The following is a 22,315-nucleotide window of genomic DNA, read 5'->3' on the forward strand; positions in this document are numbered from 1 at the left end:
GACCACCTTAAGCATGAATTTCAGGTTACATCTCATTACATATGTCACTTGGCAGTGGTTTTGGCTTCTTGTTCTCTTTACCTGTTAACAGATATCTTGCATGCCAACATGGGGAAGAATCCACATGTTGTTATGGTATTTAATCTTCATCATATTACTGAAGAGTTTCAGGATTTTGTTTGCTATCTATGATTTATTTTCAAGGCTTAATGCAGAGTATATCTTATGAGCTTTTGTATATTCCCTTTGTTAACCATTTCCAGGGGGCCCTGAAGTTGTGAATAATTTTAACTTTAAAACAAACAATACAAAACAAGAAATATACAGTTTCTTATGTTCCAAAATTATGCATTCACATTGATTTGTCCATGCAGGATTATTCTTGCATGTTCTTTAACTCTGTGTTTATCTTAAGCAACTCAAATACATCTATATTGTCAAAGCCACTCTAAGACTGAGAAATTATTTCTGTTTGTATGTAAATGGAAATCATGTTTTATTATTATGTTTGTTTTTTTCATTCACATTGTGTTGTTGAGTCAATTTTTGCAGACTGTTTGGAAATTTTAGTTCTTCTCAAGTGCTACTAATTTTGCTGTTTTTGTGGCTTGACCATTTTCAGTATGAATGAAGAGTGATCACTGTGTCTGAAGTATGCCCTTTCATAATATGTATTTGGGCTGCTTTTCCAAGTATCTTTCAGTGTTGGAGCTGGGCACAGTATTCACCCTACCTGTTTATACTACCAGCTGTATCCCAGTGTTGGCTTCATGGGTTCAATACATTATTTTTAATAACAAAACTAGACCCCCTTGCCTGAAATAAAGGACATCATGGGTGAAGAGATACCTTGTTGAGTAGAATGTCTTATTATGGAATATTCTTTGTGTTCAATATTTTTATAAGACATTTTGACATAAGATATAAGATATATAAGACATCATGGGTGAAGAGATACCTTGTTGAGTAGAATGTCTTATTATGGAATATTCTTTGTGTTCAATATTTTTATAAGACTTTTTCATTTCTTCTCTCTTAAATCTATTTTTGGTTCTGGGTTCTACTGTGAAGCTATATTCTGATTGTCATCATCATACTCTGTAGTTGTGTATTTTTGGTTGCTCTTCTGTTTCATACCTCCTTTACAGTGTTGGTATTCTGCTTTTCAGTATTTGAGAAGTAAATCTGCCTGATTTGAATTTTGTATTTTTAGAATTAAAATGAATTTCAGCAGAATTACCCCAGAAATACCTCCTCTTCTGTTAGCCTGTAACAAAATTTCATTAAGACTACAGTTTTCAGTAAAACCTAAATTATGATAGCAAAGCACAACCTGTACAAGTTTCACTGACACTTCTGCAAAAACTCGTATGGGGTAGTGGAGAATTATGGGAAGATGGATTCAGAAATTTTTAGTCACATCTTATTGACAGCATGAGGTCAAACTCTGGAAGGAAAGGCACTTCCAGAATGTTAGAGGTAAGTAAGGTAATTTAATTCTAAAAATGTCTTTGTTTGTGTCAGTAAAACTTTGTTAATGAAGTAAAAAAATATCATCAGTACATCTGCAATCAACTGATGTGCAAAGTTTCATTGTAGCCGTTTTCATTAAGATTTGTCGTGTACAAAAATTCAAGTTTCAACTAAATCAAAAAAAAATGAAACTAATGAGTTTTTAAGTTGTGTTTTGTAGGGTATTCCCTGTATTGGTTGGAAGACACGTAGACCAAATTGCATAAATATTTTCCAGTGAAACAATTAATACATGCACATAATTTATTGTAACGGGTAATAATTTTTAATTGATTATAGAGAGCACTGTGGAAGGACATGTTTACAGGAAGACTCAAAACTGAAATACCTGAAGCTCTGGTATGTTAATCTTACTTTTTGTTGTTGGTACATTTATCAGTGTTTTATGCAAGAGGGCACAACCAGGAAGGGTTTTACTAATGGCCATCTTGCCTTAAATTTTGGTTTCATTGTCTATTTGTAAGTTTTGTTGTTTTTTTTGGAATTCCCTAAAATGTCATCAATGTTTAATACAAGATGCCCAATAATTAAAACATTCCTGAATTGAGGTTCTTGGTAATTAAAAGTGTTATGAAGGTCTAACATCTTTAGTTATTAGTGAAATGTTTTTACTGCAAACATTGAGGTTTTGATACTGAAGAGATTAGAAGACTAAACTTTTTGAAAATACAAAAAAGGTTAGTTTTTACTGTTAATATAATTGATCCTATGAAAATGAAAACATTCATGTGTTTTTTATTAAGTTTGCTTCACTAAATTTTTATTTTTAATCAAATTATTAATACACTGTTTCTCCCATCATGTAATTTGACTTGGTGGTATTATTCTATGTTTTGAAATATACATGCTAAATTGACAGACAGCACACACTTTGATGAAACATCTATTTAGGGAATGTTTTTTGCCATTAAGGAGAAATAAAAAACAAAATTTGAGTCTGATAAAGTTGTAATTGGAAAATATATGAAATAAACTTTTTTTCTTAATATAGGATAATAGGTCTCATTTTTCTGTTTTTCTTTTCTTTTTCCCTAAATGAGATAATTATTCACATTGGAAAATTTTCTTCTGAATAAAATTTTCGAAACATCAAGTCATTATTTGGTGTAATAAAGAAATCTAGTTGATCTAAGTTTTCAATTAAAATAAAATACGAGTATAGTTTTAAAACAGGTATTGTCTTTTGGACAAAAAATACATGCATCATTATCAGTATACCTTATGACAAATAAAACTAGTGATATTTAAAGTTTAAATTTGTTTAAAAAAAAACAAATATTAAAGAGTCTAATTGATTTTAGTGATTCCTAGAATAACATAGTGAAAAAAAGTTGGGCCTGTTTAAAGATTTGAATTCTTAGAACTATGGTTTGGAATTTCAATATTCCAAAACAGATTATGCTATGTAACAAATTTTGTTCCTAGATAGTATGTGTTATTTCTTAACACATGTAAAAGTGTAGAAAATGGCCACTATTTCCTTCAAACTTTGCTTTTGTGACCTGGGTAATGAAATTTAGAAATTAATCTATTTTCTATGTAAAAATGGGCAAATTGGGCACATTTTTATTAACATAAGGTCTGAATAAAACAACATATCAATCAAGATTTACATGCATTTATACTAAAGTTATACAAAAATGTTTAGAAGTGAGAACTTTTTCAAGATTTGCGACTGTAATGTAAATCACTTTCATTTATCAGCCCCCAAATATAGTCTCCCATCATGTTTTCGTTACACGGCCCCAGGTAATTAAAGCAAAATTTGAAGAGAAAAGTAGGTCTTTCCCATTAACATTAGGCATAAGCAATTGAGAAATAACAATTGCTGCCGAGGAACAAGAAAAAGTAAAAATTTTGTTACATAGTGTTATTATATCTAAAAATGATAAATATTACATGACCTAAACAGTAGATAATTTTTTATAGATTTTCATTTGTAAAGATAATTGACATCAATATTTGCATCACAATTAATATTAATGTTTACTAACAATAAATTCTGAAGTGCAGTAATATTTCTCTTTTTTTTCCCATTTTATTTACCAAAATAATCAAGTAAAACTTATTAGATTGTACAAATGAATATTTTAAGACTTGTAATTTATCTGTTTTGCTTTTAAAATTGTCAGAGTTTTGTAAACATAAGCAAATAAAATTCTTAATTTGTAGAATTATCTCAGTGCTGGAATAATGCTTGCCCCAGCTTACCTTGTAGAACTGGATCTCAGTGATAATGCTTTTGGTCCAGTTGGAGTCCCTGGAATTGTGCCTCTACTCAAGTCATCTTCTTGTTTCACACTCCAGGAATTGAAGCTAAATAACAATGGACTTGGTATTGAAGGTGGAAAGGTACTACATGTTGTGTTGTTTTTCTTTAGAAATATGTCACCTGTCCAAAGGTGCTCAAGTTTTGAGTCCTTATTTATGTGTGATCCTGCATGCTAGTTCTTTTATCAGAATTTTTTATTTATTGATAAAGATACAATCATGAAGGTTAAGAAAAATTATTTACACATGAGTTAAACTAAACATTGAGAAATTATTAAATGTGTAAGTATGCTTTTTTATGTTAAATAACTTTATACGAGGTTGACCAATCAACAAATTTCAATTGATTTAAAATAACCCGAGCCAAACTAAAACAAAAAAAACTTAAAACTCAAACCTTAAGTTATTATATGACAGCCTCTTCTTTGAATATTGAAAAACTACATATTATGTACAAGTTTATTTCTAGACTGAAAAGTTAAAATACATTCTGTGTGTGTTTATGTGTATTAAGAGTTATTTGGGAAATAGTGTAAGAAATGTTAAAGCAATTCAGAGAATACAGTTTGTTCAGACATCTAAACTAAAAAACAAGTGTAAACTGGTTTTTGAACAGTGTTCAAAATGACCAGTCAGCATAAATCAGTAATGGTTTGGACATACCTTATAGAATACTTAGTAACAAATGTACATTGTAGGAGAACAATGGTAGAATAACTTGGCAGAATGTGTCTGTATAGTTCTTTTAGAGGATCAATTGCATGGTTGTTTTCAAAAATAATTTGTTTAAAGGATTTTATTTTTGCAAGTTTGTTCTTGCAACTTGAACTTGTATTGAGCATGCAAGAAATAAGTTATTGTTGGTATACAGCATTAAAGTTATTGCAGAAATGCTATATTATTGTTTCTCTAATAAACTCGCATTCCTAATATTTCAGATGTTAGCTCAGGCATTAATGGACTCTTATAAAGCAAGCAAAAATACAGCTACACCTTTCTCACTGAAAGTTTTTGTTTGTGGAAGGAACCGGTTAGAAAATGAAGGAGCCAAAGCTTTTGCAACCGTTTTCAAGGTATATTACAAAGGTTCATGTATATTTTTGAATAATTATATAAAATTAAATGAGTTAAAGTACTTAATGACACACACACACACACACACAAAACAAATATATTACAAAATATCGGGGAATCAACAAAGGCATTACCAATGTTCATTTATTGGTTCCATTCAAGGTGCTAAGTTAACAGATTAATTACCAATGTCATCTGTGTTGTGAGTTCTCCAAATCTTAAAATAAGTTACATGGATTTTTGTTGTAAAAAGTGTGACTGATATATTGTAAAGTGATCAATATATCTACATGCAACAGTATGCCAGTTTAGAAATTGAAGTCAAACTGTATTTGTAATGTCTTAATTATGTAAATGAAAGAATGGTGTTAGAGTTACTAGTATTTATGTTTTAGGCTTATCTATGGGTTTATTTGTAATATGGGAGCACGTGCAAAAATTGTGAAAGATGATTCTTTTGGCTTTGGTCTTACTGTAAATGTAGAAACTGTAACCGTAAAAAAATAACTATCCTTCTTCTAGTGTGTAAGCAGAAATAAAATGTGACCTGTCTATGGTGAATTATTTACATTTGTTTTGGCTTTTTTTTTTCAAACTCCAACTAACAGGGAAATTTTTGTATTTATTGGATTTTTTCATTGTCTCTGTTAAAAAAACAACAACAAAGAAGAAACACTGCATGCTTCAAAACGTTTAAAACAATTATTTTGAGGAATAGCTGAATCATTATAAACAAACATCTTTGTTTTAAGTCTGTAGCTTTTTATTTTAAGTGTGTGGATAGTAGAATTGATATTTTCTTAAGTGGTTTCAAATGAAGTTGCATAATTTTTCACTTACCATTTAGTATATGCACAGTGTGTAGGAGCAAAGATTCTGACCCTTTCTGTGTGCTCCATGTTTATTATAAGTATGTTTTATAATAAGCTAGATAACATACAATTATCATTGTATTCTTTCAGCAGTAAGCATGTCCATTTTTTATGTAGGCTCTTGGAACTTTGGAAGAGGTACAGATGCCACAGAATGGAATATACCATGAAGGAATAGAGGCCTTGGCCATTGCTTTAGCATCCAATTCTAATCTGCGTCATATTAACTTGAATGACAATACTTTCACAGACAAGGGAGCAAAAGCTTTCGCTGAAGTAAGTGAATTGTTTTTCTCTCATCTGTGCCAGAATCTGCAAAAAAACATACTTAAAAATTGAATAAATACTGTAACTTTATTATGGTTGAATTTGCTGTGTGTATACATTTAACTAGATTATTTAGTACTGGTTTTATATATTATATTCATCATAATAAAAAGTGTATCAAATATTTATAATACACACACACACACTTTTTAATGTTGTTAAAGATTACTGGTGTAGTGTCTGTGCTGCTATCTTTTGATAGTTTTTTTTTCAGGATGATTAATCTGACAGGAAGACAAACAGTATTTTTGCTTAGTTCTATAAATCTTCTGTTAGACAGTAGTCGTTACAATATTTTTTTTATAGAAACTAAAGACTTGTTAGATTTTATTCTGAGAATTTGAAAATTATTATAAGCTGTGAAGTTGAAATGTTCATTGATCTTTATCATAAAAAGGACAACAAAAACAGTGTAATGTATATCTGCTCAACACATTCTGTCACCTATATTGTTTGGAAATATGTTGTTTATCACAAGTTATGGTATTAATAAGTGATTAAAGGGCAATTATGTTGCTGTAAAGTAGTCGTTGTGTAGCTTTGTGCAAAATTCAGAACAAACTAGTGTTGCTTGAAGTTTTAATTCTCAATCACTCATGGTTGTAATTTGATCTTTTATATTAAAAATGTATGCATCTGTAATGCTAAGTAGTGCTAAGTCTAGATGGCAGATTAGACACCTTCAAGTACCTTTAATGATGAAAGGTATCAAAACTATAGCAGCTTCAATACTTAAATTACCAAGGCTCCTTTAAATGAAATTCTCCATCATCCATCCAGCAGAACCTGTGGGAGCTGACCTAGCTTCAAACTGCATTTCTTAGCTGGTTGGTTTCAGTTTTGTTATCTACTGTGAAAGTTTTTCTTCACATTGTTATTTTACTACAAAGTGAAGGAGTACTGACTTGTGTATTGTGAAAGACAGTATAACTTGATACTTTACAGGTCTTGCACGTGAATAAAGAAAAGTGTCATGGTTAGAGGTTATCTTATAAATGTGGTTAAGAATGTAATTTCTCTGTTACTTTAAATAAGAATGTTAGGTTGATTCATATGTAGGTGTGTGTTTGTGATAAATAAAGTATATTAAATAGTGTTGCATTTGAAATTATTTTAAATCTGAAAATAATACACACTTAGATACTGTATTGTATTTTTTTGTACATCAGGATTTAATAAAAATCCATTTTGATTATGCCAGGTAAAACACTTGTGAGTTTGTTGTTATATCATATAATGAAATACTTAAATAGAGGTAGGTACTTGGTGAACATACTTGTTGATTAACTGTCAATTTTTATCACTTAAGAGTAATAATTGGAATAATCAAAAATAGTGCCAATTACAAATTACATGTGATTTAATTTATTATTTTCATGAATCATAAACTAATTAATAAGCTCAACAACCTTAAATTAATTACAAATGGTAATAACAAATAATAATGTAAACATTCTTATTACTTGGATAGTTGGAATATAAGAAGTTAATTTTTTATCAGTTGTTTATTTTCAGGTGATTATTAGTTAATTATAATCAGTTTAATCTTAAATTTGGTTAGCCAATTATTTTGAGTGATATTTGTTCTTGTAGTTAAGTTTATCTAGTTAATCACCCACCATGGTAATAAATGTTTATTATAAAAACATTTATTAAACATTAACAGCTGAATAAGAACAGTTAATATGTGGAACTCTGGACAGTATTTCTTGAAGCTGTAGGGGAAACAGTTTTTGTTGTTTAGCAAAATTGTAGATATACAGTATTAGGAAAATTTATTAGAATACCAGCATTTGTCATTTTTTGAGCTATACTCAAAAAAAACTCCCTTATACTGTTGCAAACAGGCTCTATGTTGACGACTTTCACATTTCATGTTGGTCATCAAACATGAGGTATATTGAGTGGAAGCGACAGACTGCCCTCAATCGTTTACTGAAGTGGACCACATCAAACGGCTTTAACTTCTTTCTCTCTTAAAGCCATTTGCATGCACTTTTGCCACCAATGGGGTATTCACCCTGATCCTGAACTCTGTATTGGTGAAGTTGTGGCTATCTGTGGTCCCTGAAACAAAGTTCTTGGGGCTTATCTTTGACTGTAAGTTGCCCTTTATACCACACATCAAGCAGCCACGGGTCAAATGTACAAGAGCACTGAACATCCTCCATGTCCTCTCTTCCACCACTTGGGAAGAGGATTGATGTTCTATGCTAAAGATATATTGTGCTCTTATTTGAACAAAACTTGACTATAGATCACTGGTCTATGGCTCTGCCAGACCCTTGGCCTGAAAGATGCTGGACCCCATTTATCATCGAGGACTTCAGTTCTGCACTGGAACTTTCTGCACTTCCCTAGTTCAGTACTTGCACATAGTCTTGTGAACCTCCTCTACATCTCCACCATTTGCAACTGTCTTTATTATATGCTTCAAAACTTTGTTCCTTACCAAAGCATCCCACCTGGGGTTGTGTTTTCCTTCCTCGATGTGCCATACTTTTTCAAAACAGATGATCTGCCATTGTTCATTTTGGCCTTTATATCCATATGCAGTTGGATGAATTGGGTCTGTCTTTGGATAACATTGCTGTATCCAGTGGTCAGCCCATCCTACCATGGCTTTATACAGTCCCTAAATGTGATCTATTTTTAAGTCATCTGAGAAAAGCAGACACTCCTGATTGGAAATACTGTCTGTTACTTGCTGAACATCTTTCAAACCATCCTTCAATTTCAATTTATACAGATGGTTCAAAATCAGGTGACTCTGTGGGCTCTACCATAGTTTGTTGTGGTTTGGTGGTTGCATGCAGAATCCCCTCTACAGTTTCTGTGTTCACTGCTGAACTGTATGCCATTTCTCTTGCTCTGGATCACATAGAAGATGAGCAGAACTCAAACTGCACTATTTATACTGACTTGCTCATTTCTCTACTGGCCTTGGAATTGCTTCACATTGGTTCACACTCTGTTTTCACCAATATTCAAAACTGACTGGCCCATTTCTCTTTGACGTCTACTTCTATCCAGTTTTTCTGGATACCGGGCCACGTTGGTATTCATATTAACAAGCTTGCTGACACTGCAGCTAAATCTCTGCTCTAGTAGTATCACTGCTGTGCTTGATCCATACATGGACTATGGTTCTGTATTCAAGGCTCGGCTCCTGGCCAGTTGGCAGTCAACTTGGAGTGAGCAACATGAAAACAAGCTTTTCCAAATAAAACCCTATATTGGACTTTGGCCATCTTGCTTCCATTAGTATTGGAAAGAGGAAGTTGTTTTAACTGGGCTATGCTTTGGTCACAGTTTTTTAACTCATCATTTTTTTTTATCTGGGACTGATGCATCAATGTGTATAGTCTATGTAATACTCAGGTCACAATAAGCCACATTTTACTTTGTTGCCGTTGTTATGATTCTCAACGATGACACCATTTTAAACATGTTATGTCCCAAGGTTTGTCCATAATGTTAGACAGTGTTATTGGTGATGGTGACAGTGTCCACCTTGGAAATGTTTTAAAGGCTGTTAATCTTTCTAATGCCATATAAGTTTTGTAATTTATACATTAGACCTTTTTTCTTTTTTTTAATGTGATTTCCTTTTAAGAATCAAAGTCCATCTAGTTCGATTTGAAATTAGAAAATGGCTGTAATGTCAAATTACTTGAAACCAGGACTTGAAAGGCCAACTTCAGGTGACTAATGTTGCTGCTTGAACTACCCATTACTTATCCTGATGAGTTATAATTAAAATTTTGCTGCAAATCGTTTAAAACTTTTATTAGTTTACTTTGTGAAAATGGCCATAACATCAAATAACTCTGAATTAGGACTGAAAAGGCCAACTTCAGGTGACTGACAGTGGTTTTTGTACTTACCTATCAGTTTTCCTGTTGAGTTATAATTACAGTTATGCTACAGGAAGTCCTTTACAACTTGTATTACTATAGTTTTTCTCTTACTGCTGTAGACTAGATGTAAACATTGGTTTTAATGTTTGTTTGTTTAAAAAAAAACTTTGTTTTGTTTTGCCTTAATTTCCTTTTATGAATTTTACTAAATTTACTTTAATTTTAACATTCTACTAGATGTTTGGCACAGATAGCCTAGCTGCTTTGTGCCATAAAACACCAACCAACCAATCTTAATAAACAGCCAAGGCCATTTGCATTGTGTCTTGAACCCCATTGAGCATCATGCAAAGACTTTACTCTAACCCTATCAGAGGGAATTAATCCTTTTTGTTTTGACCATTTAATGATACATAATTACATTAGTTGTAGTAAATAGTATTTAAAACAAAAACAAATCCTGCAGGATAGATTCAGAATGCAAAAATCTTAAATTTTTATGTTATGACTGGCACTAAAAGTAACATTGTAAACTACAGTGGTTTTATTTATTTTATAAACACAATGAACTAAAATTACAGGATTGATGAAATGTTCTAATAAACTTGAACAACACTACTTTTTTTTCAGTGAAAAAATGAATTATAAAACCCATTCATAGCATTTGTTGTTGTTATTGCACATATTTACCTTGATAATTTCATTTTCTAGGCTCTTAGCTCGTTACAAAAACTTGAAGTGATTAACTTTGGAGACTGTCTTATCAAGACTCAAGGTGCTGAAGCTGTTGGAAAAGCTTTAGCGGATAGTCAGTATGGACTCAAAGTAAGCATCGTGCACGTGCAGTAGTTAGGAACTTTCTTAAAATGTTAAGTGTGTTTAACATTTATGTTGGTTCAGTTTACTTCTAACTTTTCTGTGGTGATTGTTTGAAAAATTTATCATTTTTACCTACATTTAAAATACTAGTCTAGAAAAGAATTGAAGAAATTGTACTTCTGAAACCATTTTCACTCGTCTCGTCAAATGATGTTGGTTACATTTATACAGGTATTGTTAATGATAGGCTAACTTTTATTACTTATCATTGTAATCAGACATAACAGGAATTTTCTTGCCTGCTGTTAATGAGCCATTGTAAGTTTATTTGAAGGCTAAGCACCTCCTTTGATCTGCTGGTTGTTGAATGTTACTGAAAAGACAACTAATTATATTATAAGTACTCAGTGAGGATAATGCATGAGAGACTGTTTCAAGTAATTCATTAATAACAAACTGATCAGATTAAAGATGTAAATTGGTAATATTGAATTGAAAGTAAGAAGTATCTTCATTATTTTTGATACAGGTTTTTTATTACTTAATTTCAATTCAAAATATTTTAATTATTGTGAAATCTTGTTGAATTGAATTTTATAAATATTTCTGACATATAAAGTTCAAGTTTATCCCATTTTAACAATTATTTTTAAAGTAAATAAGTTATCATATAAATTGTTTATTTCACATTTTAAAAATCTTAAGTTAGCTGTTTGTGAATCAAGGAAATATTTTAAGGATACATTTTTGATTAGGAAGTTCAGATCTGTGCCACCAGGTGAGAGAGAGAGAGGTAAAAATGATATTTACTAGGTTGGGGAAAGGCAGATTAGTAGAAAAAATTTTAAATATTTTAAAACTTTAGAGTAAAACTTAATTTTTTTTTCTCTCTCTCAGGACCTTTGTTTAGGTTTCAATGAAATAGGTCCCGAAGGTGGGGTAGCCATTGCTAAAGCAATGATAGGAAAGGAAAACCTTGAGAAACTGGAACTGGATGGTGAGTCATAATTCTTATTATTGGTTGCATTTATTTTTGAATATTTACTAAATAAAAAAAAAGTTAATCATAGGTTATAAGGTAAATTCTAATGTTTAAAGGTAAAATAAAATGTGCTTAAATATAAAATGATATACAAGTTAAATAAATATTGTGATATACAAAATCTTCCAATCATCTTTGTGTAAATGGCTTAAATAGTTGTTGGATTATAAGATTAATGTTTAGATGTCTAATTACTTAATAATGATTGTAGCATTCGTGCTTTGTATTGATGTAACATGCAGAAAGAAGTGAAATCTATCCAAAGTCATCCTGAGTAAAGAAAAAAAAACTTTCAATATAAAGCAGGCTAACATTATTTACATTACATTATTTAATTTATTTACCATAAAAATGAAGTTACGTTCAGTTTTGCTCTTAACTTGCTGAAGAGTTATCTCTGAGTTACACTGAATTAAATGTGACATGGAGAATTGGAAGGTAAGCTAAATATAAAGTCAGTTTAACCAGCAGATGCATAAAATGGTGCAATGTGTGTAATGGCAAGCTGTTTTATTTCACTGTGTTTGTGAGGTATTACTAACTACTAAAGCAGAGTTTCAGTTATGTTTTTGTATGGATAGATATGAAATTGTGCAGATGAAATTATCTAAACACACTTTTTTGACACTGTACTCAGCAGTAAATCAGAGGGCTATAATTATAAAAAATTGGGGTTTGATACATGTGGTGGGCATAGCACTGGTACTCCCATTATGTAACTTTGCGCTCAATAACAAAAACAAAGTTTGTTTTGTGTTTATAGAATATTATTACTGTCAAAAATGTATTAAAATTGGAGAGATAGAAAATAAAATGGAGATATTCTAATTCAGGAAACCATTTTGGTAATGAGGGTTGTGAAATGATTGAAAGAGTAATGGAATCTATTGGAAAACTGGAAAAACTTGGATCATTGAGGTGAGGATGATATGAAAGTTATTGTTGTATTGTTTCATGTTTGTATACATAGTTTAGTGTTATTGTATAGCATTGAGAAATTTACATAACATAAAAATGTTTACTAACATTTTATATTTACAAATGGCCTTTAAAATCAGTATAAAGTTTTCAACTGTAATTCATAAAGAAAAAAGGTTTAACATTTTAAAAAATTTTGGCCATCCCATTGTATGAGTCTATATTTGCTAAAAAAAAAAATTTCTTTGTAAATCTGAGGTAAAATTTCTTACTTTATAGAATGTGCATTTTTTGTGAAATTTTGCAGCACTGACTTTATAATGAAGTGTAATGTTAATAAGTACATAAAAGTAAGTTACATTTAACTAAATAAAATTTGTTAACTCACATTACTGATATCTTAAAAACTGAATACACCTGCTATTCAGTTGCATTTTATACCATTCAAAGTAGAAATTTACAATTTTATTGTCCAATGTAATCGGCAGATAGATATAGCTTTGAGTGCAGAATAAATGTGATAAATATATAAAAAAAAACATTTAATACATCTAAATTAAGATGATGATAATAATAAAATAATAAAAACAGACTGAACAAAAAAGTAAAACCAAGTAACTATTGATTCTTTGCAACAGCAGTATGTGTTTTTTACTTTTATATTTTTGCCTTCTCTTGTTTACCCCATTTGTTTTACTTCTGACATGCAGTCAGATGTCTCGTTGAGATTGCATTGTACACTTTCTTTGATTATAATATAGAAATATCAAGGCTTTGATCTCTAATTCAGACAGCAAATATCTCCTGGCAGGCAACATCAATTTGTACCTGTTGTTGTTTCTTTTCATGTCAGCAGAATTGGTCAGACATTCCTTGTATGTTTTGCTCAGTTTGGCAAGCATTGGTTGTGGTAACTGCATGCTGTCTCGGAAGAAATCATTGTCACTCACACCACAAACAGAGGACTAGACAGAAGTAAGACCATCTTAGTGAAGTACAAGTGAAGCTCTAAGTCTGGTACATCTGTGAACCATGGGATGTGTGAGAATTCTGAAAAAAAAGAACTAGATGTGAAAATATAGTCATCTTTGAAAAATGTATTGCTGGTTGTGCATTATTTGTGTACTTAGAGAATTTCTCTTCAGTTAACTGTTAAGACTGCTCAAAGGTTGCCGTTGTTTATTTTATTTTCAACGACTAGTCACCAAAAAACTCAAAGAAGGAACGAATATTTTCTGTTTCAGAACTTTGTTTGCAGCAAAACTGGTGTTGTAGTCATCTGTATTTCCTTGTCTCAAACCATTACTGTTCTCTCTTTATACTTGTTCAGCAGATATTGTCTCTGTTTTTAATCCTGAGAAACTTAAATGGACACAATTCCCTATAGGAGGGTGCTGATATTGATGGCAGGGGTCATTCTGTAGAGCACTTGCTTTCAGTTAACATTTTTCTCTTTGATACTGGTTCTTACACTTACTTTCATGCACCTAGTTTGTCTTTTACTGCTATCGATCTATCTGTCTGCCCCCTCCCCTTCACTTTTCTTGGAGTGCTGACAGTGACCCGCAGGGCAGTGATCATCTTCCTATCATTTTGAGTGAGATTGGCTGTGGTTGATGACACCCGGGCCACATTCTTGGAGAAAGCTGGACAAGGCCAACTGGCCCTCTTTTACAACTTTTTCATGTCTTGGTTCTGCCATCAATAGATAACTGCATGGTAGCAGCTGCTCACTCCATTTCCAAGACTTTGACACAGTATTTCATCATGGAATCCACATCCATAATGGAGTCCTGTCTGCCAGAAGGCATGGAAGGCTCAAAAACTGGCCTGAGATAACCTTTGCATGTTTCCAACTCTTTCAAACTGCATTGCTTTCCAGCAGGTCCATGCCTGTGTTTGACAGGTTAGACATCAAAGCTAAAAGGAATCTTGGATTAAGTTTACGATAAGTATATATTCTTCCACCAATTCAAAAATCATAGGGGACAAAATTCTGAAGGTCAATGGGATATATTTTTTCCAGCCCCTTATTCTGCTCTCCACTGATAAGGAAGTTACTGATGTACAGAGTATTATCAATGCTCTCAGTGAGAGCTTTTCTCTTGTGTCTGGCTCTTCTGTTTCTTCCTCTGCTTTCTTGGCCATCAAGTTTTGGGAAAAGAAACTGCCTCTTTCCTTTCAGGCTGATTGGGACTATACTGGTAGAACTCAAACTTGCACTTCATTAGTCATACCTGAGGATGTTTACTATGAAATGCTGCACCATCTCTCTCCAGTCTCTTTTGCTATTTTTCTGGTTGTTTTAAACCAGATCTGATTGGCTTTGCCTTTCCCTTTTCCAAAACTGTTTACATACATTTTTGCCACCAGCAAGGTCAACACCCTGATCATCTCGGTGATGATTTTCTTTCTGTGATTCCTGAGGCAAAGGTTTTGGGGCTTATCTTTGACAGTATGCTTACTTTTATTCCTTGCATAGAGTAGCTATGTGTCAAGTATATAAGGGTACTGAACATCTTCTGGGTCCACCTCTTGGAGAGCAGATCAGTGTTCTATGCTTAGTTGAACTTGATTGTGATTGAATAGTTGTATATAATTTGTTAATATTTGCCTGTTATATTATTTAGGGATGGTTCAAATTCTGTATCCACTGTCTTGTTAGAATTGTTTTAAAAGGTTTGATGTTAGCCATCCATACATTCACTTCTGTTTTTGAAAAGTTTTGTGTTTTCTTTTTATTGCTTTTATGCATACATAGAAAGGTTGCATTTACAACTAAATTCTAAACACAATAAGTTTCTAACTGTAATATTTATTGTTTATTAGTGGCTGGTAATTCCTGTTTGACACTGTACTTAGGCTGTTTTAAAGGAACACTGAATTTCTGTAAGAAAGCTAACTTCAAGCACTAATGATAACATCATTTCCACTAGAATTATGATATTTTAATAAAATTATTAATAGTTATTAATAATACTTAAAATAAACAGGTACACCATTTGAAACAGTCATCTCAGTGAAATTGGTTTACACCATTGTTTTATTTTTATATTATCATATAATAAAAAAGAAACAGAAACAAGAGAAAGAACAAGAAGAAATTCAAATATTTTGATTTGATAGTTACAAACATTCCCAGAACTTGTGACTCTGTCATTACATGGATATTGTTATAAAAGTAAACATTGTGTAGTATTGTAAAGTCCTGATGAACTCCTGAGGAGGTATGAAAAATGTTATTTTTGTTGAACAATCCGAGCCTAATAGAAAAAAAAATTCACAAAAACATTAAGTAATCACATGTGAATGGATTATATCTAACATCATTAGCTGTTCCCCTTCCTTTTGTGTATTGAAGCTACTGCATCATGCACGAAAAAACTGGTATTTTCTAAAATTATAAGAAAATCGTTTTTTCTGGACATGCATTGAATACAAGTTAGGTCCTAATTGTTTTGTTTTTTTTAATCGTATAAACCTGTACAACATTTTGCTTTGAAATTGTGCCTAAAATATGAAATTCTGTAATAAAAAATACCTTGTTTTATTCTTCAGTACTCACTGTTTGTCTTGACATTGTTATGGTCATCTGCTACTTAACAAAAGCTGTGACAGTGAGTTATTTAAAATGCTGGACTTTAGTATGTCATGGTTGACTTCCTTCTGTGGTCAAGTACTTTGTTGCATAAAGTACAATAAAGGTGTTTTAATCTGGTGTTCTTCTTTATTTTGCTATTATTTCTGCTGCTAATTTAAATTTGCTTCAAGAACTTATCAGTAGTCTTAGGAGTATCTTTCTCTGAAGTTTACACTGAAACCCTGCAAAACTTCTCACACAATGTAGTGTGTTTTTTGTTGTTTTTTTGCTACTTCTAGCAACATATTATGATAATTTTTGGTATCAATTAAGAAAAATTTTCTTGTTTTTGTTTTCAAAAAATTAAATTTTTGATGACAGGGCAGATTTTGTGATTTATTTCTGTGGTTCTTGAATCCTGAAGGGGCTACAACTATCATTCCTTGAGAACATAAGAAGTTGTGTTAGTTTCCTCATGTAAATTTACTTCTCTGGAAGTGATTGTTACTATTCCTTTTGTGTTCCTGTCCTTTTATGATGTCTTAGCTTTGAAAATAGATATACACCACATTTAGATAGGATTGCATAGAGAGAATTATAAACTAATTCTGTCAGTTTAGTATAAATAATGTAATTTAGGCAATAATTATAGTTTTGTGAAAATAGTGATTAACTGGATCTCCTGTAGGAACGAACCACCGACATTAAATGGGAAGCTTAAAAGACTTTGAAATAAACCACAGATTTTGGAAGTTTATTATAGTTTCATGATATGTTATTTTTTCTCTCTGAACTTGTTTTCATTTTAAATTTTGCTTATTTAAAAACTATATAAGTATTCCATGATAAGACCTCAGATAAGCTAAGTTATGCCTAGTTTGTGTAACAAGTGATAACAAAACAGCAATATACTCTAAGGACATGAATTCCTTACGTATTGAATATCATGTTTACGTTTATTGCATTCAAGCAGTAGACTTAAGTATATTATATTTATTGAAAAGAAACTAAATTTAGTGGACATAAATTGGTATAAAAGAATATTGTTATCAGAAATCATAATCTCTGGTCTGACAGAGTTAATGGCAAAGGATTTTGAAAAGCCATGTCATAGGTCATTGAAAATCCTTTTTCAATTTTTACCATGTTTTTTGTGATTTATTGCTGGCAGTGATGGCTAAATAAAGTACACAGTGAATATCAAAGTTGAAACTGATTTATCAGTGAGCAAAATTCTTAAAACGAAAGAATTTTTAATGTTTTTCAAAATGGTGTCTCGCAACATACTTTGAAAATTTCACAACCTAATGATGATTTAAATACTAAATCAAAACTACATACCATTTGTTTAGTTTTTTGTAGGTCAATTATTTTTGCAGAAAGAATTAAAAAATAAATCAGTGGATGTTGATGTCCCTCCAGCCACAAAATCTGTTATTTACCGTTTCTGTGGGTAACTATTTGTGGCATCTGCTCCAGTTTTGTCATATGTATTGTTAGAATTTCCTCTTTAACCCTTTTGGCAAGGTTTGCAACCGCAGTCGACTTGCAGGCTCAGTGCGGCAGGCGATCTTTGTTGACAAAATGTAAACAACATACCCTCGTGGCTAATTATCATTATCACACAGGCCTGTAGAACCACGTGTATTCATTGTTTACTTGGGATTCCCAGCAGGTCATTTTTAAACTGGAGGTCATGTGATTTCTTTGTTTTCTAGCCTGTGTAGGTCATACTGTTCATTGTTTTAGAAGATGCCTTCCTTGCATATTCTGTTGATACTTGAGACTTTGTTACAATGCGAAAGGAAAAGCTTATACCACTAAAGAAGTAATTGATATTATATGTAATGATGAAAAGAGTGACAAAGTTTGAGCCAGATGATAATGAAAGCTTACTTGTAACGGACAAGAGTGATAATGAAGACATTCGTGGCCTGGAATTTGTCCCTGCTTTAAGTAAGCACATGGTGTAGTTAGGGTCATATAACTTATTGCATAAACTGACTGACCAAGGCTAGTTCTTGTTAATGGATATATAATATATTGTGCAGACTGCAAGAGCAACGGTGAAAACCTGGTATCTCCAAGACTATTCAAAGATCAGATTATTCAAAATTTGCTGGACGAATATGTCAGCTATTCAAAGATCAGATTATTCAAAATTTGCTGGAGGAATATGTCAGCAAAACCAAACAAAAAGGAAGATCAAGTACTGATAAAGGTTGGCACTTGGTGGAAAGACACAGTATTGGACAATATGAGGACAAAAAACACAAACCTGATTGTACTGTTTGCAGTGATAGATACACAGCTGGATGGAAAAGAAAGCAGATTAATTATTTCTACAAACACTGCAATCTCCCCATGTGCTTTTTACAATGCCATGAGATATATCATAACCACAAAGACTATTGACGGGCTGCTGCACAAATTGTATACAATTTATAATAAATTACTGTGCTTTACATGGCACTTCTTCATTGTGTATCAGGGTGTCTTCCTTTATTCCTGTTATTCTTATGTATTGGATTTAACATATGTAGTATTGGGTACAATCACTGAATATTTCAGGGACTTTTGAGTTTTTGTCGAGATATCATGCTTTTAGTACTGATACTGTAATTAGTTATAGTATCAAAAATATTTATTCAGTGCCGAAAGGGTTAAAGAAAGCAACAACACATAAATCACAAGTAATTAACTGATAATATAATAATTTTTTCTATTTCTGCTTTTTTCTGTATTAAATCTACCCCAACTTAATCACGTGTATTATTGAAAAACCAGGTGAAACTTCATAAGTAACACACACATAACTAGTTTTTTCCAAATTAAAAACTTTATTGTTGACCTATCAATTTTAAGATTCTGACTAAGGTTGGAAACTTGTTAATTAAATTTTGATTGTAGAAAAACCTATCGTGTGTGTTATTTGTTTGTCCTATGTAGTATATAGCTTTTCAGTTATGGGCTGCTTAAATTTTAAAGCTGCTGTCATAAACATTACATACATGTTATGTGAAACCCTAAATTTGTGAGTCTCGCATTCTAAGATATTCAAAATAACCTTTGTGGGTTAGATTTGTATATAGTTATGAATCTGACTTTACATTGTGACTATCATTATGGTTTTCTAATACTTAAAATAAGTACTTGTACATTTTAAAATGAATATCTACCTATTTTTGTACTGAAGGCAGCTCGTTTGGCTTATTTGTGTAATGTTTCCAAAATACAAGGTTTCTTTTTCTTTGTATCACAACCTTTATCTTGTGGAAACACTTGAAGGAAAGTAATATATGAATGACTCAATACAATTTCACTCTTACTGTGTTTGGGAAAATAAATGTAAACAATGTTGCAATTTACAATTGTTATTTACAGTTATTTGCTTGCTTACAATTGTTGTTGTTTATTTTTTAAACAATTTGTTCAGTGATGATGAAGGTTCCGACAGTGATGAAGACGAGGATGAAGAAGATGAAGAGGAAGAAGAAACAGACGAAGATGATGAAAATAAAACTATTCAAGAAAATTTTGAATATTTCAAAGAAAATCAGACAAATAACATTTTTTATAATTCAGACAAGGTCAGTATTATTATTATGATTTCCAAGTTAGAAACAAAAGATAATAAGACAAAAGTTTTAATAAAATCATTTCCTTAAATGTTTGGTGATTTTAGTCGTACAGAAGAACACAATATCAAACTTGCTAGTTTAAAGGAAAGCACACCGGTGGACCAAACTATTTATTGTTTGTGTCCCCTGGAATTAGATTATGTCAAAACTAGTGTCCATGTATAATTCTTTTTGATAGAATAGAATTAGTTGCAAATGTATGTCCCCTTTTTTTTTTTTCTGCAGATCCATTAGAAATGTTACACATGCATTATAATGGTTTTTTTAGAAAAAATCTAAAATGAGTTATATTTTTATTGTAGTATCTAATCTACTGTATGTAAATATTTTAAAATATTAACAGCTCTTAAAAATAGTTAAAGGAGAAATAATTAAAGGCATATTAACCCCTTTGCAACAGGCATACATTACTGTGCACATGACAAGGCCCTCTAGTGACTTGCATTAAAAATTTAAACAACTTTATTGTACCAATTAGTAAAGAATAAACTTAGCTAGTAGTCTATTTTAATACTATACAAGTTTTAAGTTCTTGATTTTATAAGGCAGTATTACACAATCTTGACTTTCTCTTAGTGTGAGTAAAGTGACAATTTTCCTCTAGACATCCCCTCTTCTCTAATTTATTCACTACCCCTTCAATAAATACAAAATTTAATGTAAATTCCTTAATATCAAATCATCATCACTTAGACCAAACAAGATTTTTATTTGCTTTAATCATGTAGGTTATAGAGACATCAAATAGAAAAGAACCCTCTTGTCACATCCTTCCTTTAAGGATTTATTAATAATGCTGTTATGTTTAATATTATTATTATGTATAACCTAAAGAATTTCAAAGTTTTTATCTATTAAATAACATGTTATATTTTTTCTGAATTAGAAAATCGTCAGCTTCTCTCTTATTACAAGAAAGAAATAAAGTAGCATGGATTGATTTGTAAAAGCTTTTTATTCATAGCTAGAAAGCCAGAGAAGTTGTGCTACTTATGGGACATTGTCTACTCTTTTGTATGTTATTATTCTATGTTCTTTGATGTATTATTTAATTGAAGAAAAAAGTACTTAGTGCACTATTATTTATTTTTATTAAAATAGCTAAAGTAACTTAAAGTAACTAAATCTCTTTAAATTAGTTAATTTAGAATAGGTTAAATAAACCAACAACAAGTTAATAAATTTTCACAAAGCACATGTGCAAGCATATTGGAATAGCTTGCAGATAATGTAATTTGATAGTGTAACATGATCCCTGCATTCCTCAAATGATTTACATTTTGTAATGGCACGAATGGTAGGTGTAGAAAGTTATGGATGATAAAGCAATAAAATTTGAATAAATAGTCGTACAATGTTACAGGTTTAAAGCTACTTAGGCTAAATAAATGTAGTTTCATGTTAGAATTTAAAGTTATTCCAGAAAGAAAAAAGGTGTTTTTTGTGGTTACAAGGTCAGTTAAAATGACCAACTCTGTATGAAGTTAACAACAGATAAAGTATAAAGTTTTTTACTGAAAACAAATGTTTGAAATGTATTTTAGAAGTTTTAGAAATTAAAGAAATGAAATTTGAGATTTTTTTTGGAATGAAGAAAAGTATTTTTAATCTGAACAAAAAAACTGAACTTGCTTCAATAATGAAACATGAAATTTATTCACAAACATATCTTTAGTAAAAATATTTCATTAAAAAATCTGATTTTCCTGTACAAAAGACTACCAGATTTTTTGAAGATACACCTACTGTATTAAAAGTTGTAGCTTAAATTCTTAAGGAGTGCAAGTGTCGACTTGGTATTTTATACCAAGCCCATTCTGAAAGGGTTAATAGGCCATTCCTGTATTTGTCTGTTTTATCTCTTATAGCTTCATTTTAAAAATGTTACATTTATTTAATTTAAGAAAAATAAATATTACAGCTGTTTCTTAAAGTTGTATGTAACTTTTGCATTTAATAAGTGTGTTGGTTTTGGTGTTTTGTTTTACATTTGGAAATGAAATTCACTATGTATACAAATATAATAAAACAATTATTTATTGAAGTTGGTTTAATGGAATGTTTTGGCAAATATTCCTTTAAATGCAGTGCATTATAAAAAAAAAATTTAGTGATCTAAATGTGTTGGGGCTGGATGTGGCTTGTCGATAGCCATTTTAGACAGGGAATCTATAGGTTTATTGTTCGTGTCCTTTTGTTTCATAATTACACTGAATCTTTTGGTACATTATAAAAGTGACAGTCAAATTCCAATATTTGTTCAAACAAGAGTAGTACAGAAGTTGATGGTGTATTTGTTGTTAACTATGCATCTTCCCTTTAGTCTGTTAGCCCAAAATTAGCAATAGATATCTGCAGGTAGCCCTTCTGTAGCTTTT

At 31.2% G+C, this 22,315-nt stretch overlaps 1 protein-coding gene across 2 annotated transcripts in view; it reads left to right on the forward strand.

Moving 5' to 3' along the window:
• LOC143231068 (ran GTPase-activating protein 1-like) overlaps positions 1-22,315 on the forward strand; it is a 60,789-nt gene that overhangs the window by 8,214 nt on the left and 30,260 nt on the right. For both annotated transcript variants that reach the window (XM_076465596.1, XM_076465597.1), the window contains exons 3-10: positions 1,813-1,872; positions 3,706-3,885; positions 4,743-4,877; positions 5,868-6,026; positions 10,649-10,762; positions 11,654-11,753; positions 12,632-12,716; positions 19,733-19,886. In XM_076465596.1, coding sequence (XP_076321711.1) covers positions 1,813-1,872; positions 3,706-3,885; positions 4,743-4,877; positions 5,868-6,026; positions 10,649-10,762; positions 11,654-11,753; positions 12,632-12,716; positions 19,733-19,886 — 987 coding nt within the window. The remainder of the gene's footprint in view (positions 1-1,812; positions 1,873-3,705; positions 3,886-4,742; positions 4,878-5,867; positions 6,027-10,648; positions 10,763-11,653; positions 11,754-12,631; positions 12,717-19,732; positions 19,887-22,315) is intronic.

Source organism: Tachypleus tridentatus, chromosome 10 (genome assembly GCF_004210375.1).
Source record: "Tachypleus tridentatus isolate NWPU-2018 chromosome 10, ASM421037v1, whole genome shotgun sequence".
NCBI classification, from domain to species: Eukaryota; Metazoa; Arthropoda; class Merostomata; order Xiphosura; family Limulidae; genus Tachypleus; species Tachypleus tridentatus.